The sequence below is a fragment of the Natrix helvetica genome, assembly GCF_964273705.1.
Source record: "Natrix helvetica genome assembly, chromosome: Z".
NCBI classification, from domain to species: Eukaryota; Metazoa; Chordata; class Lepidosauria; order Squamata; family Natricidae; genus Natrix; species Natrix helvetica.
Window position 1 is genome coordinate 70278420 of NC_138554.1, and position 25452 is coordinate 70303871.

Below are 25452 nucleotides of genomic sequence, written 5' to 3' on the forward strand. Positions count from 1 at the left end.
AAACTTTTGAGAGAGCCAGGAAATTGTCCATCTCTTCTGGGCAGCCTTCCAGGGACCCCAGCCCTTCACCCCAGCCCTAAGAGGTTTTCCCTTAGGGATCTCCAGGGTAGGGTAACTCCCACAAGCTCTGGGGGAGATGTTTCAGGCCTCTTCGCCTGTGACCTCCCTGGGTTACCCAGAGTCCTCCTCTATCCGAGAGGAAATTTGTCCCTTTGGTTGCGATGATCTTCAGCAGGAACCTCTCCCTTCTGGTCACCCCATCGGTGGAGGGTTGGAGTTATCAGGCAACCCAGTGGATGCAAACCTGCCAGCCCACATTCAGAGGGCCATTGAGCAGCCCATTGAGAGGGGCATAGAAGCTGGCATCCGTAAGAAGCTTAAGGCCTCTAAAATTATTCAGGCCAAACCTAAAAAAGAGTCTGTCCCAAGGGATCAGCTTGTTGACCCTCCATCTCCGGGCATCTCTATAGCCACCGAGGCCTCAGTCCTGGAGGATAATGCAGATGAGCAGGAATTTTCTGCGGAGGAGAACCCTCCTCCTGAAAAGCCTGCGTTTACGGGTCTCTTCCGCCCTTCTATTTTCAAGTCAATCCTGCATAAGGCAAAGGCCTCGACCCAATTGGGTATAACCACCCAGGGGTCCACTTCCACCTCAGACACTCAGGATCCGAATGAAGGTCTCTTTGATGAGACCACCCCTCCGCAGGAGCTGGTCCCGGCACCCACTATGTTCCTTAATGTAATTCAAAGACAAAGGTTCCAACCGGGTTCCCTAACCAACCCTAGCGGGGTGGATAAGACTCTCTACTCGGTTGAGAGTAAATTGGATGACCTGTTGCAGTTGCCACAGGTGGACACCCCCATCATTTCTCTCACCTCTAATTCGCTCCTCCCAGCCGACCTCCTTGAGGGGCTCAAGGCTGAAGATAAAAAGGCAGAGAAAGCATGCCACAAAACTCACCAAGCGGCTGCTTGGTCTATCACGGCCTCTTCTTCGGTGTCATTCTTCACCAGAGCTTCGCTTCTCTGGCTGAGACAACTGAGGGCACACACCCCTTCTGCAGGGCCTAGATGGAGGCATGACCTTAATAAAATAATTGCAGCAATGGAGTATTCAGTTGATGCCTCCCTCAAAGCTGCCAAATTTGCCTCGCATGCTCTTGCCTCTAACATGACCTCTCGCTGCCTGCTGTGGCTTCGTCATTGGCAGACAGACATGAAAGCAAAATGGAAGTTGGCTTCCGCCCCTTTTAAGGGCAGCCAAGTGTTTGGGGAACCCTTGGAAAAGTTTTTAATTGAAACCAAGGATAAGAGGAAGGTGCTGCCAACCACCAATAAGAAGCCTCAGAAGAAAGGGAATTCCTTTTTTTGTAGGCAGCCCTTTCGGGGGTCGGGCTTTTCCAACCCGGGGATCTCCTACCAGAGACCATATTCCCAGGGGAATGACAGGGGGCAGGATAGGTCCAACTTCAGAGACAGAGGGCATCAACAACTGCAGGCCTCCCGTCATCCCTTTCGTGGCAGTTCCAACAACTGCCTCTATCGCAGGTCCAAGTGACCACCACCAGGAGGCTCCCATAGGCGGGCATCTACAACTCTACACCCCCCATTGGGAGCTGATCTCCATGGACGCCTGGGTCCTCAATACCATCAGGCAGGGCCTCACACTAGAGTTTCTATCCTTCCCTCCCAGGACATTTGTCAGGTGCCCTGTCCCCTCCTCTCCTCCCAGAAGGGAACACATGCAGGTGGAGATTCCTCATCTCTTGCATATAAATGCGATAGAGCCAGTTCCCGTAGAGCAGGAAAGGAAGGGGTTCTACTCTATTCTATTCTTAGTCCCCAAAAGCTCCGGGGGGTGGAGGGCCATTTTGGACCTCAAAGCTCTCAACCAACATCTGGCCTACAAGCGTTTCAAGATGCAGTCCCTGCAGACCATCCTGGGTTGCATCAGATGAGAGGACAGGCTGACATCGATAGACTTGAAAGAGGAGTATCTGCACAGTCCTATATGCAAGTCTCACAGAAGGTTCCTCAGGTTTTTCTACGACGGCAGTTGTTACCAATACAGGGCCCTTCCGTTCCACCTGTAGTCGGCGCCGAGGACCTTCACGAAAATTTTGGCGGCGGCACATCTGCGCTCTCATCCAATATGACTTCTCTGCTACCTGGACGACTTTTTGATTCAATCAACGTCATCCGAACAAGCCCTCAGAGATGTCCAGCTCACAATCTCCACTCTACAACAGCACAGCTTTTTAGTAAACAGAAAAGAGCCAATTGCAGCCGTCCACCCGCATTCTACATCTCGGTGCCCTCATCGACTCAGAGTGTTGCAGAGTCTTCCTCTCGCCGGATCGTCTGCGCCATCTCACAACCTGCGCCCGAGAGGCAATAGTAAGACAGTGGAGCTCCATCGCCTCCCTGTCCCAGCTGCTGGGTCTCATGATCTCCTGCATCAACATAGTGCCTTGGGCTCGGCTACACGCTCGCGAACTCCAGTGGCTTCTTCTCCCCATCCAAAGGGTGAAGCACAGCAACTCCCCCAGGCGAATCAAACTTCCCCTGAAAGTCAGGCGGTCTCTTTGCTGGTGGAAGTCACAAGCAGTAAAAAGTGGTTGCCTCTTCAAGGAACCAGAACGACTGGTGATCACAACTGACGCGAGCCTCCAAGGATAGGGTAAACACTTCCAAGAGCAAGTGACGCAAGGGAGGTAGTCGCAAAGAGAGACAACGCAGAGCATCAACCTATTGGAACTGCGCACGGCCCGGCTGGTGCTATGCCACTTCCAGAGGGACATTGTGGGCCATTACGTGTTGCTCCTCACGGACAACATTGCAACAAAGGCCCACATCAACTGCCAAGGGGACACCAAATCCAGGACCTTCATGGTGGAAGCAGAGTCTCTAGGGAGATGGGCGGAATGTCATCTGGCCTCTCTAAAGTCAGACCACTTCTCCGGAGTGGACAATGTGCAAGTGGATTGGCTAAGCCAGGCGACCATCGACAACACGGAGTGGAGTCTCCATCTGGACTCATTCCATCAAATCACGCTCCGGTTCGGCCTTCCGGTGATCGATCTCTTCGCCAGTCCAGCAAACGCCCAACTCCCGAGATTCTTTTCAAGGTACAGCACGCCACAAGCGGAAGGAACCGATGCACTGCGCTGCTGTTGGCCAAGAGGCCTCTTGTACGCCTTTCCTCCACTCACACTCATCCCTCAGATGGTCCAGAAGATTCTGGACGAAGGAGCAGAAGTCCTTCTCACAGCTCCGCGTTGGCCCAGGAGGTCCTGGTATGCAGATCTAGTCAGCCTCTCTGTCTGCAGGCCCTGGAGGATACCGCTGGACCTTCTATTCCTGAGAGGGAGGGGCCATAGTTCACCCGGGTCCCGGCTGGCTCCAGTTAGCCGTCTGGTCCTTGAGGGGGACCTCTTGAGAAAGGACAAATTCTCTGAAAAAATTATCTCTACCATTCAGGCATCGCGGCGTCCCTCGACTACGTGCATCTATGATGCCACTTGGGCCGTCTTTGACTCCTGGTGCTGCGGTCAAGGAGTAAATGCAGATTCAGCTATCATTCCGCAGATCCTTGACTTTCTGCAACAAGGCCTGGACAAAGGCTTGGTGCCCAACACCCTTAGTCGCCAAGTAGCTGCCTTGTCCACCATCTTGACTAGACTTTCTACAGTCTCCTTGGTGCAGCATCCTCAAGTGAAAAGCTTCCTAAAGGGAGCTTCCAACTTGCATCCACCTGTCATCCACAGATTTCCCACATGGGATCTTCCACTCGTCCTCAGAGCACTGACCAGGACCCCGTTTGAACCTATCAGGTCCATCGGTCTCCGTCATCTGACTTTGAAACTTGTTTTCCTCATTGCCATCACATCGGCTAGGAGGGTGTTGGACCTGGCAGCACTCTCAGATTGTGATGACTTGTGCATTATTCACGCGGACCGTGTTACCCTCAGACTTAATCCTACCTTTCTGCCGACGGTTAACTCCTTGTTTCACAGGTCTCAGGAAGTAATGTTCCCTAATTTCTGCCCTCGTCCTTAGCATCCTAGAGAGCACACCTGGCACAAGCTAGATGTGAGGCGCACTCTCCGCAGGTACATCAAGAGGACTGCAGCTTTTCGTCGCTCTGGACTCTTTTCTTTTCTTCTCAGGTTCAATGAGATGGAAGGTCTCCCCTTCTACTATAGCTCGCTGGCTGAAGGCTTGCATTAAACTGGCCTACATGCAACAGGGCAAGGCGGTGCCTCCTAGGGTGACTGCCCACTCGACCAGAAGCGCTGCCACATCAGCAGCTTGGGCGACTCAGGCTCCAGTGGAGGACATCTGCTGAGCAGCCACTTGGACTTCTCCATCCTTGTTCATCAGACATTATTGCATTGACTCTTATGCCGCAGCCGAAACATTTTTTGGGAGGAGGGTACTGCAGCAAGTTGTAGCAAATCCACACTCCTTGTCTGTGCCTGTTTCCCTCCCTGGGACTGCATAGCTTGGGTATATCCCATGCTTGGACTCTCCAAGCAGCGCACAGGAGAATGACAGTTGGCTTACCTGAGTGGTCGTTCTCTGGGCACTGCAGGAGAGTCCAACCCCACCCCGGGGTTTTTCTCCTTCATGACTGATTGAGATAGCTGCGAGGAGCTATAGCGCCATTGACAAGACTGACTTAGACAAGAGACATACGACCGTCACAGACATCGCCTTCGTTTTTGAACTGGTCCTCAATGAGGAGAGGAGGCGTGGCTAAAAGAATCAACTCAGTCCTTGGGCAAATAGACTGAATTTAACCCATGCTTGGACTCTCCCGCAGCACTCAGAGAACGACCGTTCAGGTAAGCCAACGGTCATTTTGATTTAAATATATTTTACATATAGTATTAAAGATGGTAACTCAAGAAATTGGATCCATATGGGAGAGGACAGGTTGCCTAGAAAATGGCCTACATCTTTACTTGGGTAGTCCTGCCCCTTTTAAGTCATCTTTATAATATGCAAAACAAAGCTATGCTGAGAGAGTTTGGTGTAGTTTTACTAAGGCATTAACAAATGGAATTAATGTTTCACATAATCTTGATTTTATCCCTCTGTAAATATAGCCTAGGACAGCATTGACTTTTTTGATGGCTGTAGCAGACTGCTGGCTCATATTTAAAGTGGCTGTCCATTAGGATTACTAGATACCTCTTGCAATTATTGCTGTTGAGCCAGGTGCTATCTATTCTATAGCTATGCAATTGTTTTTTCTTACCTAAGTATAAAACCTGACTTTTTTCACTATTGAATTTCATTTTGTTACATAGGGCCCAATGTTCAAAATTGTCAAGATCCCTTTGGATCTTGAACCTATCCTCTGGAGTATTGACTATTCCTGTCAGTTTGGTGTCATTGATAGGTTCCCTGTTTATCCTTATCTAAATAATTGATAAAGATATTGAAGAGTACTGGGATTAAGTCAGAACCTTGGGTTACCCCACTTCATACTTCTTTCCATGTAAATGAGGTTCCATTAAGGACTATACATTGAGTACGGTTTGTCAGCCAGTTATTAATTCATCTGGTGGTGATGCTGTCTAATTCTCATTTTTTCTAACTTATTAGATAGTAGTAGTTGTCTACTTTATCAAAGGCCTATTGAAGCGCAAGTAAATTATGCCCACAACATTTCACAGGTCCACTGATTTAGTCACTTTGACAAAGAATGCAATAAAATTTATTTGGCATGGTTTATTTTTGACAATTTGTTGTTGATTATCTTTTCTGGGCTCTTCCCAGGTATTGATTTCATGCTGGTATGTCTGTAGTTTTCTAGATCCATGTTTTTCCTTTTTTGAAGATAGAAACTATCCTGTCTTTTTTCCAGTACTCTGGTAGTTCTCTGATGCCCCGCGATCTCTGAAAGGGATGGTTGAATGGTTCTGAGATCATGATTATAGTTCATTCAGAACCCTGTAATGTAATCCATCTAGACCTGGTGATTTGAACTCTTCTAAAGTGAATAGGTGTAGTAGCAGTGAGTACTAGCCTGTGGATCAATGGAATAGTGGTGAGCATTGTGTACTAACCTAACTTCAGTATATTTTAAAGAATCTGTGACAAGGAATTGGCTATAGAAACCAGATGTCTTACCAGAGCCTATACCAAACTAATAGACATGGAAATGGCAGAAGACAGATTTTCTATTAGAAGAATTACTACTTTGTAGAGAAACGTATCCACCTAAGGCCCATGGTTAAACAAAAACAGAAATGGGGACAGGCCCAGATATTTGAGCCAATATCATTACAGAGATGTTAAAATATCATCAAAATGAAAGGTGGTTGACTAATTAAGAGGAAGAAGAGCAGAAGGAGACAGAAAGTAAAGATAAGCTAGAATGAGAAAGGAGTGAAAGAGAGACAGGAAAAGAAGAGTTAAGCAGGTTGATAGACTTATTAAAGTTGTACAGTCCCCAGAAGAGGCATATTCAACTCGAAGGTTTTCAGAATATGTAAGTAATGGAGATGATACCAAGGACATAAATATTCCCAAGAATTTTGAGAATGTATGGTAGTCTTCTAGCAAGAGAAATGGTGGATTGTTCCCATGTAAAAGAGATAATAATATACAGATATAATTAAGTGAAAGCAGTAAACTAAAAGATGGCATTGGGAAGACTTGCAGTTGTTAACAGCTGTGGAAATGTGGACAATAGAGCTTGATACCTATATTTCAACTTCTGCCTAATCTTATATGCTTAAAATATTGGTTTTCAGTTGCTAGGTTTGGAATCTTGGAACAGAGCAAGAAAGATAACTTTTCAAAATATTCTTATGCAAATACTGTATGTTAAAGATATACAATATTTGTTATATATTATTTACAAAATATAAATGTTAAGTCAATGACATGACATGAATGTAAAGAAATAAAAAAATCAGTAATGGTTATGGTTTCCCCTGTCCAGTCATGTCCAGCTTTAAGGGATGCAGCTCATTTCTGTTTCCTAGCCGAGAGGCCTAGGGTTGTCCAAAGATACTTCTGTGGTCAATTGGCCAGCCTGATTATATGCTGAGGTGTATGGAATCTTCCCACTGAAGTGGTACCTATTTATATACACCCATCTGCATGATTTCGAACTGTTAGGTGGGCAGGAGCAGGGCAAATAATGGAGATAATTCCATTGTGCGTTGCTTGAGTCTCAAACCTGGTCTGTCAGCTTTCCAGCTGACAATCTCAGCGTCTTTTTTCCTAACCTTTTCCTGCTTTTTGAAGGAAATCTTACAGCTGTGTTTGTTAATGCAGATATTTGTGTGAAGAGGTCTGAAGTAATGAGAAGTCATCATGGAAGCTCAATCCCATAGCTCTGCCACAAGTGAGAAGAAAAAGGTTGAAAATCTCATAGTAAAATACCCCACTCGAACAGAGGTCAGTGAGAAAGCTGTGGCCTCCAGCACAACATCTAATGGTAAGTAACAGTAGAGATTTTCTAGATGCATTTTCTAGATGCATTTCATGTGAATTGAGTTATTTGACTTGGATTCAGTTCTTGTTTTCAAATAAAACTAAAGTTAATAAGCAAGGATTTTAGGAATTAGACTGACGGAGGAGGGGGGGGGGGAATGGGAAAACAAGTTTACCAGAATGAGACCTGTTCTGGAATCAGTTTTTAAGTTTTTCTTCCAAATTAATCAGTTTGAGTGATTGATAGTATTATTTATTATGGAAAATTCCTTTTGTGGTACTTTTGAAAATAATCATAGAGGGAAAGAATATAAAATACTTGGTATTTTACTATGGAAATTACTTATCCTGATTAGATAATTGTTTAATATAAAAGAGACAACAGAAGCCCTGTCAAAAATTAATAAGAGGTTTTCATCTTCTTTGAAAAAATAAAAAACAATTCTCATCCATTATAAATACCCTCTCTGCCAAATCTGCATGTCTTGGATTGCTTTAATTGCGGAAGACAAAACAATTATATTTCAAAGAAAACATGCTCAGTTTTAGAAATGTGAATATGTAATTTACAGAAATTGTTTTGGACTACTTTACAGTACTATAAGGTAAATGATTAGGCAGAATGATTAATAGAAGAGATTATGGGATCTACAGTGTAAAATATCAAAGTGCTAAATTGCTCACCTTGATTTCCTTCTTTCGACTTGAATTTACTTCATAATATATCAACTGATGAGTCTGGTTTTTTAATTTTTTTCCCTTTTTCTTCATACTTGATCTTACTGCTTTATAATAACCAGCATAAAATGACATGAGAAAATTAATTCAACTCCAAGCTTCCCCCCTCAAAAGAAGGGATTTCTATTATATCAAATAGATTAAATTCATTTAAGCTATGTATTGTCTAAATATATTGGTCCTAATGGTTGTAGGAACTTGGAATTATTGTGAAATGTTGTTGAAGGTTTTTAGATTTATTTTATTTATTTATTTTATTTATTTCTTGGATTTCTAGAACGCCCCCTCTCCCAAAAAGGGACTCGGGGCGGTGTACAGTCAATGCAGATAAAAATACAATCATAAAACAATTAAATACATTTGGATGGAGGAGATAGGCTGTACAAGAAATAAATATATTCTAAAACCCTAAAAACATCCCCAATTAAAAACCCAAACCCAATTAAAATAAATCCCCGGGAGGTAAAACTAAGAAAGTGCCAGGCCAGCTGATTGAAATAGGTGAGTCTTTAACTTTTGACGGAAGGAACGGAGGTCGGTGGTGGTTCGAATGTCGGGGGGGAGGTCATTCCAGAGGGTTGGGCCCATCACAGAGAAGGACCTACTCCTAGGTGTCGCCCGCTGACACTGCCTAGTGGATGGCACCAGGAGGAGTCCCTCCCTGTGTGAGCGAATAGGTTGCAGGGACGTGTGTGGTAGGATGCGATCCTGCAGATATCTAGGTCCTATGCCATGGAGCGTTTTAAAGATGGTGATCAATACCTTGAAACGCACCCGAAAGGCCACAGGTAGCCAGTGCAGCTCGCGCAGGAGCGGTGTTACGTGGGAGTAACGTGTACTCCCCATGATAACCCGCGCAGCTGCGTTCTGAACTAGCTGCAGTCTCCGGATGCGTCCCAAGGGAAGCCCCATGTAGAGGGCATTGCAGTAGTCCAGGCGAGACGTCACCAGCGCATGAGTGACCGTGCGCAGGGCACTCCGGTCCAGTAGGGGGCGCAATTGGCGCACCAGGCGAACCTGGTGGAACGCCCCCCTTGCCACGGCTGCCACATGGTCCTCCAGTGACAGCTGGGCATCAAGGAGGATGCCCAAATTGCGCGCCCGCTCCACAGGGGACAGTTGTTCACCCCCTATGGCCAGCGATGGTGTCAGCTGGCTGAACCGAGGTGCCGGTACCCATAGCCACTCGGTCTTGGAGGGGTTGAGTTTGAGTCTGTTGTCCCCCATCCAGACCCCGACGGCTTCCAAAAACCGGGACATCACTTCGATAGCCTCGTTGGGGTGGTTTGGGGTTGAAATGTACAGCTGAGTGTCATCAGCGTACAGGTGGTACTCAACCCCAAAGCCACGGATGATCTCACCCAGTGGCTTCACATATGCGTTGAACAGGAGAGGCGAGAGGACCGACCCCTGCGGCACCCCACAAGTGAGTGGTCTCAGGGACGACCTCTGCCCCCCTGTCAACACACATTGCTTCCGGTCGGAGAGGTAGGAGCCGAACCACCGCAGAACGGTGCCTCCGACTCCCATCCCCTCCAACCGGCGCAATAGGATACCATGGTCGATGGTATCAAAAGCCGCCGAGAGGTCTAATAGGACCAGGATAGAGGAACAACCCCTATCTCCGGCCCTCCAGAGATCATCAACCAACGTGACCAAGGCTGTCTCAGTGCTGTGCCCGGGTCGGAAGCCGGACTGGCGTGGGTCTAGATAGTCGGATTCGTCCAGGTGTCGTGGAAACTGCTGCGCCACCACATTCTCAACAACCTTCGCCAAGAAGGGGAGGTTGGAGACTGGACGGTAATTAGCTAGCTCCATTGGGTCGAGCGAAGGTCTCTTGAGCAAGGGTCTCACCACCACCTCTTTCAAGGCGGTTGGTAAGTAACCCTCACCCAATGAGGTGTTCACCAGGCCCAGAAGCTAGCCTCGTGTCACCTCCCAGGCTGCCAGTACCAGCCAGGAGGGGCATGGGTCCATTGAACATGTGGTGGGTCGTAGCCGTCCACGCAACCTGTCCAAATCCTCGGGGGCAACAGAGTCAAACTCCTCCCAGAATGGTCTCTCAAGATCCAATATATCTATCTCTTTATCTCTGCCTTGGAACCATTGCTTAGAAAGACCTTATTTCAGTTTTGAAAAAGAAAAATCCCTATCTTCTGTGGTCCTAGGACAGGGGTGTCAAACTTGATTTCATTGAGGACTGCATCAGGGTTGTGTTTGATCTTGGAGTTCTAGGGCGGGGCAAACCTGGTGGAGTGGTCATGGTGGCCATGGCCAGAGTCTGCAGAGCTCTTCCTGCTGCCATACCCAGCTTTTGTGACTCAGCTGCTTATTGAACTAGACATACAAACAATCTCTCCTAGGAAAATAGATAATTCTTGGTTTTTCTTCTTTTTTGTTCTTCTGAGCTGTTATTTTACTTCAACTTCTTTTCTTTCACTCCTTAAGTTTCCCTCTCCTCCCTTTCAGTTTCCTTCCAGCCACTTCAAGTGTTTGGCTGCTCTTGGAGCAGCGCTGCGCAGCGCTGGCTCTGACAGCGATCGGCTGCAGTCAACCTTTGGAGGACATCTGCTGTGGCAGATTGCCCCAGTGAGTCCAGTGCGTCTAGCCTAGGGAGCGGGCTTCTTGCCATTTTGGAATGCCCAGAGCTAGTTTAAAAGGGCGCAAAAGCGGTGGCCACCATTTTGTTTTTGGCAAGTACGGCAGCCACCATCTTAGATTGACACTTTAAGCCTACAAGGACTGTAGAACATTCTGAAAGACCCATTCTTTCTCCAGAGGCAATTCCCTAGACCACCAGTGTTAGGAAATCCCAGCGAGTGCTAGATAGGCATTCCCCTCAGGTGATCGGGAGATCCAGGCCAGCCCACGCCTCCCTTTGCCACCAACGAGGCTTTTAGCACAGGGACCCTGTTGGTTCACCTGTAGCGGGTTGAGAGACAGGACCAGGCGTGCTTGTCTAAGGGGATAAACACTCTGCTCTCCAACTGCCCAGAACCCGGGCCCTGGTGTGCCCTTTAATTCGGTCAGCCACCTCCATAGTATATTTCCCCCAGTGGCTGCCTCTGGATTTTAACAGCAGACCCGACAGACAGCTGGCATCTAATATGGAAGGAGGTGACAAGGAGGTCTTGTCTCCTTTATTGGATGACCCTCTTGAAGGGCCGTCCACTCTTCGCCTGACCAGCAGAACGAAGTCCCCCCCTCCTAAAAAAAGGGAGGGGAAACCAAAGTAAAGTCAAAGGCCACACAGAGAGAAGAACTTCGGAGGCAAAAGGCCCTAGACAAACAATTCACCAAAGCCCTGGTGGCAGATCCCTTGGCCCAAGTGGTGGCAGATCCCTCTTCTTCTGAGATTCCTACCCAGGCCGAGATTCCCAGCTTAAAAGGGGATCTATCACCAGACAGCGAAGGGTCTGAGATAGGGGAATAGGACACGGAAGAGGCCCTACAGCCCTCTATCTCTGAAGGGACGGACAGTCCGGGCCCAGCAGATTCTGCCGTCTCCCCCATGGCACAAGTCACTGCCGGCCTGCGTAGAGGTTCTTCACCTCCTGACATGGCGGCCATAATATCTGAAGCCACTAGGCAGAGAATTGCAGTAGGCCTGCAGCAAAAGCCTTCCTCTAGTTCCAAAAGGCGCAAGAAGCGAAATAAGAAGTCAGCTTCTAGAGAGCAGATAAGGTAGCCTCCTATTCATGAGGAGCGATCCGCAGAGTCGTCGGATAGCTCTTCTTCTTTGGGGACGGGGAGGATGATCCCCAAAGGAACTCCAAATTCTCTAAGGACGAGGATTAGAATCTAGATCAGACAACATTAACTGGATTTTTCAAACCAACTCTTTCGTTAAAAGCCCAGAAAATAGCTAATCTCGAAGAGGCCCAAGCCACTAAATCCACTTCATCCAGGGCCAGGGATTTGGTGGATCTAATTTTCACTGAGCCTACTATTCAGAAAGAGGTGGTTCCCTATCCTCCTTTATTCCTGGATGAGATTCTTCCTTCCCTCTTACGCAGGGCTGAGAACAGGTTTGTTGACCTGTCGCAGGTCGTCCTTTAGGAACCTGGACGGGGGATACGGGTTCTCCCATCTGGCCAGACTATATTCAGGTAGACAGGGACTGCAACAACAGGACAGAACAGGTAGGGGTTATGAACGCTTCCCTCCTCCTAGAAGATCCTTCAGAGGTGCGGGAAACTCCCATTCCTTCTGCAGACAAAAGTGACTGCATAGAAAACCTTCCCATCGGTGGTCGATTGGCTTTCATTGCTGACCAATGGGAGGATGTAACAACGGATGCTTGGGTGAGGGAGACTGAAATTAGGCCTCTCCTTAGAGTGTGTCTCTGACCCCTAAGGCCTTTCATCCTCTATCCCGTTTCATGGGACCGAGAAAAGAGGCGCCTAGTAGACCAGGCCATTCAGCAACTCTGACATCCAGGTCATTCAGCCAGTTCCAGAGGAGCAAAAGAGACAAGGGTTCTACTCCCTACTGTTCATCGTCCCAAAGGTCTTGTGAGGCTGGAGAGCGATCCTCGACCTCAAAGCCTTGAACCCACCACAGTGTCTACCGGCAATTCAAGATGCACTCTCAAATGACCATCTTAGAGGGCATCCGGAGGACGACTTCCTCACCTCTGTGGATCTGACGGAGGCCTACTTTCATGTTCCATTCCGTCTCGAACACCGACGGTTCCTTCGATTCGGCTATTGGGGGAACATTACCAATATTGGGCCCTGCCATTCAGCCTCTCCTCAGCGCCCAGGGTATTCTCCTGTTGTCCAGGTCCCCCATTCAGGTCCACCGGGATCTGGAGGAAGCACTAAACATCCTCAGAACCCATGTCTTCTCTATAAATCTATCAAAGAGCCACCTGGAACGGACCACACACATTGTCCACCTAGGCGCCCTCATAGATACTAGACAGGGCAGGGTCTTCTTATCTAGGGAGCAGCAGAAGATCCTCAGGTACAGAGACAGTATTGAATCCAATTTCTGCTGTCTCAACTACTAGCAAAATGGTTTCTTGCTTTGCAATAGTACCCTGGGCCAGACTTCACAGCAGGCCACTTCAGTGGCTGCTTCTACCATTCCAGAAGAACGGCAGCAACTGATCATCAGCAAATATCTGCTTGCCTCCGAAGGTGAGCAACTCTCTGACCTGGTGGATGTTGCAGGCCATATCAAAAGGGTCCTTGTTCCGGGAGCCCCATCAAGTGACAATAACCACCGACGCCAGCCTGCAAGGTTGGGGCGCTCGTTTCAGAGATGGACAAAGCACAGGGCCACTGGTCCCACACAGAACAGACCACCAACTTTCTGGAGCTGAGGGTGATTCGGCTGGGACTCCTCCACTTCCAAGCGGCCATCGATGGAAAACACATGTTGATCCTCATGGACAACATGACGGCAAAAGCCCATGTCAACAGACAAGGCGGGACCCGATCTAGATGGCTAATGATGGAGGCCCAACAACTGGGAAGCTGGGTGGAATCGCATCTCTCCATATGAGCAGAGCACATTGCGGGCACCGCCAACTTCGCAGCCGATTGGTTGAGCTGATCCCAAGTAGATCAAGCGGAGTGGGAAATCCATGCATTTCACTTTCGGGTGCTGACCAGGGGATTCGGGGTGCCAGTGATCGATCTTTTCGCTATCAGCAAAAACAGAAAAGTTCCCAGATTCTTCGCAAGGTATGCATCTCCAAGTGTGGAAGGGGCAGATGCCCTCTGATGTCACTAGCCTCCGGGCCTCCTATATGCATTTCTGCCATTTCCCCTGATCCAGTGGGTCATCAGAAAAATGTTGGAGAAGCAGGCGGAGTTGATTCTCCTGGCGCCTCACTGGCCGCACCACCCATGGTTTGCAGATCTCCTGTCACTGTCAATTGCTCCCCCATGGCGGGTCCCTCCATCCAAAACTTCACTCCCTCAGGGAGCCATAGTTCATCCGGATCTGCAATGGATTAAGTTGACCACCTGGAGGCTGAGTGGCACTCAATGACTGCAGTAGGCCGGTCATCAACACGATTCAAGTGGCCAGGAGACCCTTGACAAATAGAATCTACGATGCTATGTGGAAAGACTTCTGCGCATGGTGCCGGACCAAGAAGATAGCCCCTCCACATGCCCTGATGTGTCATGTTCTCAAGCCTCTTATAAGAGGGACCGACTGCAGGCCTGTCATCCATCCCTCTCATCTGTGCTGTGTACTGGATCCAACAAGTCCCTGGCACACGAACCACTGATCAAGCGATTTTTAAAAGGGGCCACTAATTTACATCTACCGATAATCCATCGCTATCCATCTTGGGACTTGCCCCTCATTCTTCAAGCATTCACTCAGGCTCCCTTCGAACCCCTGAAGGAGACATCGCTTCTCTACCTGTCGCAAAAGGTGATTGTTTTGGTGCCTATTACATCCACTTATTTGATTTCGGAACTAGTGGCCCTTTCTATGTGTCAAGATCTATGCACCTTTTATTTGGACCGGGTGGTCCTAAGAGTGGACCCAATGTTCATTCCTAAGGTGAATTCCATCTTCACCGCACCCAAGAATTGGTATTACCCAATTTCTGTCCGGATCCGGTACACCATCTGGAACATAGATGGCACACGCTAGCTGTTTGAAGGGCCCTATGAATTTTCCTATGCAGAACATCACCTTTCTGGTGCACAGAAGCGATGTTCATTTCATTTCAACTGGACAATATGGACCACAAAGCGTCATTTTCTCTATTGGGGCGGTGGATTCAGGCTTGTATTGCGAAAGCTTATTTCTCATAAGCTCATTACAGCGCATTACAGCCCACTCAACACATAGTGCAGCCACTTCAGCGCTTGAGCTCCTCTACATGAGGTTTGCAGGGCAGCTATGTGAATGTCACCGCCTTCATTTATTAGACACTACTGGATTGACAGATGTGCATCGGCTGATGGGGACTTGGTGACTCAGTGGCTAACAAGCTGAGCTTGTCGATCAGAAAGATTGGCATTTCGGTAGTTCAAATCCCTAGTGCCGCATAAGAGAGTGAGTTCCCATTACTTGACTCAGCTTCTGCCAACCTAGCAGTTTGAAAGCATGTAAAAATGCAATTAGAAAAATAGGAACCACCTTTGAGGGGAAGGTAATAGTGTTCCATGATCAGCCACATGATCACAGAGAAGTCTTCGGATAGCTCTGGCTCTTTGGCTTTGAAACAGAGATGAGCACCACCCCCTAGAGTCAGGAACGAGTAGTACATATGTGCAAGAGGAACTTTTACCTTTACCTATATATTTATTCAAGAAAATCCTATTTGTTTCCATAGATTTCTTACCTCTTACTTTATATTAAAGTAAGGAGTTTGTTGGAAGATGATTGTTAAGTTTGGTCATTTCTTGATGAGCCTTACTCTTGTAGTAGCATAATTGTAAAGCATAGATGGTACTAGGGAAATTACGGTTTCTACTTACCATATTTTTTGAAATATAAGACTCACCTCCCCCCCAAAAGAGGGTGAAAATTTGGGTGCAACATATACACTTAATGTAGCCCTGCCCACCCCCAGCCCTTTGGCCTCTGCCTCCCAGCAATTTACCTCCTTGCAGCAAATGGAGAAAATGGGGCTTGCAGAGACGGAAATAGGCTATGGCAGCGATGGCGAACCTTTTTTGGCTCGCGTGTCACAAGTGGGGGGAGCGCAGGGAGGTTGTGTGCGGGCGTGCCGCACCCATAATGCAACCCGTGACCCCCCCAGTGCGCATCCACGCACAACGCACGACCCCCCCATTTTTACATGCTTTTTTCGCCCTCCTGAGGCTCCAGAGGCTTTATAGGAGCCTGGGGAGGGTGAAAAGAACCTCCTCCGCCCCCCCCGGAGGCCCTCCGGAGGCTTCAGGGACCATCCGGAGGCTTCCCTGAAGCCTTCGGAACACTTAAAACCACCCTCCGGAGGGGGGGGGGCGGGGGAGACTCTTTTCAACCTCCCCAGGCTCCTATAAAGCCTCTGGAGCCTGTGGAGGGTGAAAAATGGCTTTTAAAAAGGTGAACTCAGCTGGCCAGCGTGCACATGCGCGCTTGCCAGCTGACAGGGCAGCTCCTCTCGTGCCCTGACAAATGGCTCCGCGTGCCACTTGTGGCATGCGTGCCATAGGTTCGCCATCACGGGGCTATGGCAATCCCTGCAGCCTGAAACAGCTGTTCATTAGGCCCGTGCTTAAACTGAAATTGAAAATGAAACTTGCTGTTTGCTGCAAGGAGACAAATTGCTGGGAGGCAGAGGCATATTTTTTCTTCTTCTAATCAGGCTAATCTGAAATAGGCTGTTTGCTGTTTGCTTGAAGGAGATAAGTCAATAACTATAAATACCTATAGAACAGTGATGGCAAACCTTTTTGGTTCCAAGTGCCCAAAGCACATGTGTGTGCGAATCCAAAAATGTAATGTGAGCGCCTCCCTGCGCATGTGCACACATTCCCCATGCAGGTGCCTGCCCTCTCCCCTTGTCTGTTTTTGGCTTCCAAGTTGATTTAGGAGCCCTTCTATCCCAAAATGAAGTACCTTGTGTGGTGTCCCCGCACCCATTTGACTTCCTGGTTTGTGCAGGAGGCCTTCCAGGCCCAAAATGAGGCAAGGGATGGGTGTATGTGTGCGAACCCCCAAAATGCAATAAAAGCTCCCCCACACATGTGCCCCACCCCCGTGCATGCACATCCCCCACATGCTCTCTGCCCTAGATGCATGCATTGCGGCTATAGAATGTTCAAATTATTAGACTTATTTTTTAAAGACTGCTTTATTATTGTTCTAGACAACTTAACAAACTGAAGACCCTTTTTAAAATAAATGCTTGATCTGAAGAGGCCCAGTGGTATTGCATCTTTTAAATAGCAGAGAATAATGTATTCTTCCAGAAAACCACATCAATTTTGACAGCATCTGTACAAGTATAATCTGAAATGTAACACCACAAAAGTATATATCTTCCATACTATTTACTGTTTGCTGCAAGGAGGCAAATTGCTGGGAGCTAGAGGCAGATTTTTTTACCCTTGTTTTCCTCCCCCGAAGCTAGGTGCATCTTATATTTTGGAGTGTCTTATACTCCGAAAAAGATGATATTTAAAGTTTGGGCAATTTTCTCATGAGGAAGATTTAAGACAATTTTAGTTGTTCTGATTTTAAAGTACAGTTAGTCCTAAACTTACAATGGTTCATTTACTGAGTATTCAAAGTTACAGTAGCACTGAAAAAGTGACATGGCCATTTTTCACACTTACAACCATTGCAGCATCCCCTTGGTCACATGATCAAAATTTGGATGCTTGGTAACTGGTTCATATTTATGACAAATCTGATTTTGCAATCTTCTGACAAGCAAAGTCAATGGGGAAACCAGATTCACTTAACAACTGTGTAATTAATTTAACAACTACAGTGAATAACTTAACAACTATAGCATGTAAGATCGGAAAATGGGGCAAAACTTACTTAACAAATGTTTCATTTAGCAATTGAAACTTTGGGCTCAATTGTGATCATAAGTCAAGGACTACCTGTAATGTTAAGCAGGTAATAAGCTAATGCAATTTTACCATGTGTATACAGAAATCATACCATTCAGTTACTATGACAGTTGTCATAGTCAGGTAATCTGAAGAAGATAGGATCAACTCAGCACAGACTGATGTGTTAATAATACATCCTCTGTAGTCCTTGGGCTTATATAGTAGTAGAAAAATGTGGATCTTTCAAGCTATCTTTTCTTGTTCGTACCGAGGAAGAGCTGATTGTGTAAGACTAACTGATGCAGGGCCCAAGGAGAAATGACAGATGCTGCCACTGTATGATGTTATCTTATTTTGTCTATCACCAGTTAGTTGGTGTTACCGTATTTTTCGGAGTATACGACGCACCATAGTATAAGACGCAGCAAGATCTTGAAGAGGCACATTTTAAAAAAAAGTTTTTGCACTCTGCAGACCTCCCCAATAATTTTTGCGAAAATGAGCCGGTTTTTTTCCCCCCCCAAAAAGGGGCATGAATAGGCTTTAGGAGGCTTGTAGAGTACTACTGGGGGATGTCCCCCCCCCCAAAAAATGAGCAAAAAAAGGGCATGCATAGCCTTTAGGAAGCTTATATAGAGTGCTCCTTGGGTCGGAGGGGGGGGGCAAAATTGAGCAAAAAACAGCCTGTTTTTCGCTCATTTCTGACCTTTCCAGTTCCCAGGAGCAATCTATAAGCCTTCTAAAGGCTCTGCCCGGCCATTTTGACGAAGAGGACGGGGTTTCGGGAGGCAAAAAAATGCTGTATTCAGTGTGTAAGATGCACCCAGATTTTCAGCCTCTTTTTTGAGGGAAAAAGGTGTGTCTTATACTCTGAAAAATACGGTAGTTGAGCATAGATTTACTGCTCTTTTAGAAGACTATTACACCCTTGTTAAAAATTAACAGTTTTAATATGTTGGGGCAATAATACTGGTATATGCTGTAAATAACTATGGAGTGATACAGTATATAAGTCTGAGTGCTATTAATATTGCTGTTGAAGGTTTTTCTTGAACTTATTTGAAGAAATATGACTGTTCAAGTAAGACGGATGTATTTTATTAATTTATATAATTTATTAATTCCCCTCAATAATATTCTTTCTTCTGATTCCATTGATTCCCTTAATTTTCAAAATGTTGAATTTGATAAATCAATATTTTTAATAGATAAGATTGAAAAAAGATAATGTAAGTCTTTATGTTTCTCATTATATCTGTTGTTGATTATTGTTTAAAGTTATGTGGGTCTGATTAAAAAAAAAGTAGTGTCTGTAATAAAACCTTGATTTTCCAAATTTATTTCAATTTAATCAATTCATTTATGAGACCACAGAGTGACTGAGGGATATTTAATTAAAGCAATATTTAATAGTGTATAGTTGTATTGCAAAAATAATAATTTATATTACAAAATAGTAGCTTCTGGAAAATAGAAATTTTTATAGATAAATATGTTGAAAATAAGAAAGACAAGCATATTCATGCTGGTTTGGAAGTACATGTTTGTAAATGGTGCATGACTGCTATGACAGTTTCATGCATAGGAATTAGTGAAAATCTATGTATGCCAATGTTATGTTGTTATACAATATTGGCATTGTAATTGGCTAACCATAAACTAAGCAGAATCTTAATTTCAGCTATTTAGCTATTACAGTATTTTTCGGAGTATAAGACACACCAGAGTATAAAACGCACCAAGGTTTTGAAGAGGCAAATTTTAAAAAAAGTAGGTAGGTAGATAGGGATGGAGAGGGAGAGAAAGAGAGAAAAATACAGTAGGTAGGTAGGGAGAGAGCGGGGGTAGGTAGGTAGAGGGATAGAGAGAGAAATATATATGTATGTATGTATGTGTGTGTGTGTGTGTATATATATATATATATATATATATATATATATATATATATATATATATATATATATATATATATATATATATATATATATATATATATATATATATGATAGATAGATAGATAGATAGATAGATAGATAGATAGATAGATAGATAGATAGAAATACAGTAGATAGGTAGGGAGAGAGAGAGAGAGACTAGGTAGGTAGGTAGATGTTTTCAGGTGTATTTATCCATGTGCTGGAGAAGGAAATCGCTGACAATCTGCAGCACCTAAGACTTTGTTTCTGCTGGCACAGCACTTGATCAATGTAATTCTCATCAATCAGTTAAAAAGCTTTCCAAAAGGAAAAAAAAAGGTTTTGCATTCTGCAAACCTCCCCAAATTTTCTTTTAAAAATAGGCATGAATAACCTTGGGGGATCTTGCAGAGTGCTCTTGGGGGGGTACCCCCCAAAATGAGCAAAAGATGGCCCATTTTTCAGCGAAAATGGACCCGTTTTTTGTCAAAAAAATTGTATGCATAGCCTTATGGAGACTTATAGAGTGCTGCTGGGGGCTGGGGGAAACGGCCCATTTTTTTGCTCATTTCTGCCCTCCCCAGTCCCCAGGAGTTCTCTGAAAGCCTCTATAAAGGTGTGCATGACCATTTTTGTGAAGGGGCGGGTTTGGGAGGCAAAAAATGCTGTATTCGATGTATAAGACACACCCAGATTTTCAGCCTCTTTTTTGAGGTAAAAAGGTGCGTCTTATACTCCGAAAAATACGGTAAATTCAGCTTCAGGCTGAAACATGAATAAAGAATGAGTATTGGCACTAGTAACTAATTTAAAAGCAGGTGCTCACAAATTTGTCACTGCTTTTTAAAATTAATTTATTCATTAATTTAAAAAAATGTAATTAATCAGAGGAACAACTTGTCTCCAGAAGTTGTGAATGCTCCAACACTGGAAGTTTTAAGAAGATGTTGGATAACCATTTGTCTCAAGTAGTGTAAGGTTTCCTGCCTAAGCAGGGGATTGGACTAGAAGACCTCCATGGTCCCTTCCAAATCTGTTATTCTATTCTATTCTATTTTCAGTGTAGATTATAGCAGTAAATTTATGTTTGTTGAAGTGGGAATTGTGTGTTGCCAGTCCTTGCAATACTTACAAATATATGCTGGTTTTATTACACTTCTTTTTCTTGCAATATTAAAAGAACTATCATAAGGAGTAAAAATTGTCTACTCTGCCAAGGTAAAATAGAAAAAGGGTAAAGTCTGTATGGGTGAATAATTGTTTAATTGAAAGCAAAAAGATGTATAAGAAATAGGGACAGAATTAGGTGCTCAGAGAAGTTGAAGATGGGAATTTAAAATCAGGTAATTTTAAATCAGTACTTTTTAAAAAGTGCATTTGAAGTAAAAGAAGCATTAGAGACATGTTGTTCTCTAAGTGTGCTGAGGAGAATCCAAGGAATGGGTTAACTCTGCCTTTCTGATCATTAGACTGAGTCTGTCAATCTTTTGTAGCCACAGCTCTTGTGTCTGCGTCCCCAGTTTTTGATTCAGTCTTCAGCTCAAAAGACGCTTATAACTTAGCTCCAACTTTCAAACTTAAAGAGCAAAGACAGACAGAATTTCCCTATTTTGAAGGCCGTCATTCAGACCAACAAACCATGTCTGACTTCTCACATCCACAAAAAGCATATTTCCAACGTCAGGATCGCCAATCCGACAGAACCGGCCATTGATACAGGATATAGCAGTTCCAGTCCAGACAATCATTTTGAGTAATGGAAATCATCTCTTCCATCGCTCCAGATGACTGCAATTACAACCCTCCCATTGATGGCTGTCTAAGTCTCTTCGCAAATCAATTGGAGGAAACACCACAGATGCATGGATCCTAAACATGATAAGACTAGGTCTCACTCTTGACTGTCTCTCCACACCCCTGATGTTTTTCATTCATTGCCCTGTCTCAAAAAATGATACAAAAAGAGCCCTCATGAAGGCTGCAAAGCAACACCTGTTGGACATTCGAGCCATTCAGTCAGTTTCAGAGGAACAACAGAAACAGGTTTTACTCCATTCTATTCGTAGTCCCAAAGGCTTGGGGTGGAGAGTGATTCTGGATTATCCCTACTTGTATCCAATGTATCTGGCTGACATATTGATCCAATCCTCTTACCGCGGGGCCACAGAGGATCTACACCTCACAATTCGGATCCTCTAGGATCACGGATTCTCAATCAACTATGCCAAGACCACCTTGCTACTACCAAATCAGCTACTACACCTAGGAGCATATATAGACACCACATCATACATAGTCTCCCTGTCCCAGGAATGCCAGGACAGCATCAGAGCTTTGGCAACTCAAATCTGAGCAGACCAAACAGTGCCCCTGGCCCTCCTCTCTCAACTCCTGGACAAGATGGTGTTCTGCATCTCCATCACTCCCTGAGCACCCCTGCAGGCCAGGTCCTACAGTGGTTCTTATTACCTTACCAGAGATTCGGCAGGAGCAATTCAACCACCAAAGTCCAGGTTCCACTAGAACTCCAATCCTTCCAGTGGTGGGCATCCCAGGCCATGGCCAAAGGATGCAACTTCAAGGAACCGAACCATCTCACCATCACCATGGATGCTAGTTTGTTTGGCTAGGGTGCCCACTTGCAGACCCAAATGACACAGGGGCAGTGGTTTCAGGAAGACTTACTGAACCATATCAACTGGCTAGAGCTCAAAGCAGCCCCTTTAGCCCTCAGATGGTTCCAGAACACAATCTCCGGTCACCATGTCCTTATACTAATGGACAGCATAATCACCAAGGCCGATATCAATCACCATGGGGGCACCCACTCCAGGTCCCTCATGCGAGAGGCCACACCCTTGGGGCTCTGGGTAGAACGGCACCGCCTATCTCTGAGAATGGAACATATATGGGGGACAGCCAATGTACATGTGGACTGGCTCAGCGGACCCATAGTCGACCACTCAGAGTGGCACCTGCACCTCAACCTCTGAAGGCTTTCCATGGCTGGCTAAGCTGCTTGACTGCATTCAAAATCTTATATCCCAAGCCACAACACAGGGTATAGCTACAAGCCTGCAGCAGAGGCAGCAGGCTTCCCCCAAGTTGCAGGCTCGTTGGACCTCATGAGGTGGTCTAGACCACCCCTTCGCTCAACAACCAGTGTAGGAGAGACTGGCTTCCCCCTCAGTGGCCAGTGAAGGCTCAGTGGCAGGTGAAAGTCCCCACCTGGACCTAAATCTGTCTGATAATGATGATGAGGACGTCCCGACCAGCCTGCTTTTTCAGGGCTGTTTTCTCCCCAACTATTCAAGTCTCTTTTGTGTAAGGCCAAGGCCACCTCTGATTTAGATGAGGTGCTGCTGAAACTGCTCCCTCTCAGCCCTTGAAGAAAAAGGGTGATGGTCTTTTTTTGTGCCTTTAGCTGCAAAAGAGGAGATCCCTGCCCCTCAACTTTTCTTGACATGCTAAAAAAGCAATGGGAGAAGCCAGGGGCCTTTCCCACTCCAGGGGGAAATGAGACACGGTTTTATAACCTTGAACCAGGGTTCTCACAAGCCTTGCAAATGCCAGTTGTAGACCCCCCCCCAGTAGCGGCCCTGGCCTCATCTTCTGCCCTTGTTTCCAGGGACATTGGTGATAACCTCAAAGCAGAAGATAAAAAAGCTGAGCTTACTTTGAGGAAGACCTTTCAGGTCGCATCCTGGGCAGTTAAGGCAGCAGCCTCAGCTTCATTCTTTAATAGACCCATGTTGCTTTGGCTACGTCAAATGCAGGAAGATATTCCTCGGAATGACCAAAGGTTGCAGCAAGACCTGAATAAAGTAATGGTTGCTGTTCAGTTTTCTTCAGATGCCACCCTCAATGCACTGAAGTATACCTTGGCGACCTCCATGACCTCTAAGAGGCTTCTATGGCTTGGCAACTGGCAAGAGGATGCAAAGTCTAGGTGGAGCTTAGCAGCCTCCATATGAAGGCAGCTAGTTGTTCAGGACAACCTTGGACCCTATTCTTGTCGAGGACAAGAATAAAATGGCATCAGGGGCCTGCTTTGCACTACCACTGGCCTTCTTTCTGTCCAGGACCAGGAAGTCCAGCAGTCCAGGTATTTTCTATCCTGCAGTGATAGACAACAGCAGAGGCAGCTTGACGGGGTTACCTCGGGACATGCCCAATTACCAGCCCCAGAATAGGAGGCCCTTTTGTGCGGGACGTGGTCGTCACTTCCGCAGAGGCAAGTGTTTCGGGAGTGAATCCACCAATTGGCGGCTGCCTCTCACTGTTTGCGGAATGGTGGGAATCCATTACCACTGACCAGTGGGTCATCGATACCATGGACTTTGTCTGGAATATCTCTCCATCCCTCTGAACAGATTTCGGGTTTTCTCTTCTTGAAATCCAGTCAAGCGAAATCTCATGATGGTGGCGATTCAATACCTCCTTGGGATTCAGGCTATTGAACTGGTCCCTAAGAACCAGGAGGGACTTGGGTTCTACTCCAATTTATTTGTAGTTCCCAAGAGTTCGGGGGGTGGGGTTGGAGAGCAATTTTGGACCTAAAACTTTTGAACACACACATATTATATAGGAGGTTCAAGATGGCTTCATTGAAGACCATTCTGATAGGAATCAGGACAGGGGACTTTATGGCCTTAGTGGACCTTACGGAAGCATACTTTCATATTCTGATCAGCCAGGACCATAGGAAGTTTTTGAGATTTTCCTATGAGGGAATCCATTATCAGTACAGGGCCCTTCCCTTTGGGCTTGCTTCAGCTCCCTGCACATTTACCACGCTAGCCGTGTATCTTCATTTGGTGCCAGTTAGGATTCAGTGTTATCTGGATGATATTATACTTCAGGCATCATCATCCCAGCAGGCAGGCGCTCACCTTGCCGTAACAATTCGAACCTTGCAAGAGCATGGTTTTTTAGTGAATTTTGCCAAAAGCAATTTAGTTCCTTCCAACAGGATACAGCACCTGGGTGGTGTTATCAGTGCAACTGAGAGTAAAGTTTTTGCATCATTCAAGATCACGGTGCCGCCCCAGGTCTGTTTGTCCCTGCAATAGTGGCTGTCGCTAGCATTTCGGAAGGGGTCGGTCTTCAAGGATCCGCTGTGCCTCACTCTGACCACAGATGTGAGCCTCTTTGACTGGGGAGCATTGCTGGATTCGCAACTGGCACAAGGTCAGTGGTCTCCGGCCGACTTAAAGCACAATATCAACTGGCTGGAGCTGAAAGCAGTCCATGCTGAGACACTTTGCACCATACGTTGCCGGCCACCATGTGTTAACATTGACAATGTCTTCGCCAAGTCCCACATAAGCAAGGGGGCACCCACTCCGTGGCCCTGTGGCACTAGGCATTCAGACTGGGGACCTGGGCATTGCATCATGTTCTGTCTCTGATGGCAGAACACATCTCTGGGGTGGACAACAAACAGGCGGATTGGCTCAGCCGGGCCATCGTCGACCACAGGGAGTGGCAACTCCCAGCCAACCTGTTTTGTTGGACCTGTCAGACATCTGCTCATGGACCTCTTCGTGTCTGACGCCCAGCTTCCCAGCTTCACCCCCCAGTTCCCAACACAAGGAGCAGAGGATGTGGATGCCCTGCACTGTCAGTGACCAGAAGGTCTTCTGTATGCTTTTCCCCCTTTCCCCTCATTGCCAGGGTCCTGAGGAGGGTGGTCACGGAGAGACCATAGATGATTCTGGTGGCGCCTTTCTGGCCTCGCAGACCATGGTTTGCGGATCTGCTGGACCTCTCGATATCCCCCCATTGGAGAATTCCTGAGGAGGAGATCGCCCTGTGCCAGGGGGTCCTGTTCCATCCGGAGCCACAGTTCCATC

The 25452-nt window shown here is 46.3% G+C and overlaps 1 protein-coding gene across 3 annotated transcripts in view; it reads left to right on the forward strand.

Moving 5' to 3' along the window:
* Positions 1–25452, forward strand: part of GLI3 (GLI family zinc finger 3) — a 371021-nt gene that overhangs the window by 58886 nt on the left and 286683 nt on the right. For all 3 annotated transcript variants that reach the window (XM_081932570.1, XM_081932572.1, XM_081932571.1), the window contains exon 2: positions 7297–7459. In XM_081932570.1, coding sequence (XP_081788696.1) covers positions 7336–7459 — 124 coding nt within the window. In that variant the 5' untranslated portion in view covers positions 7297–7335. The remainder of the gene's footprint in view (positions 1–7296; positions 7460–25452) is intronic.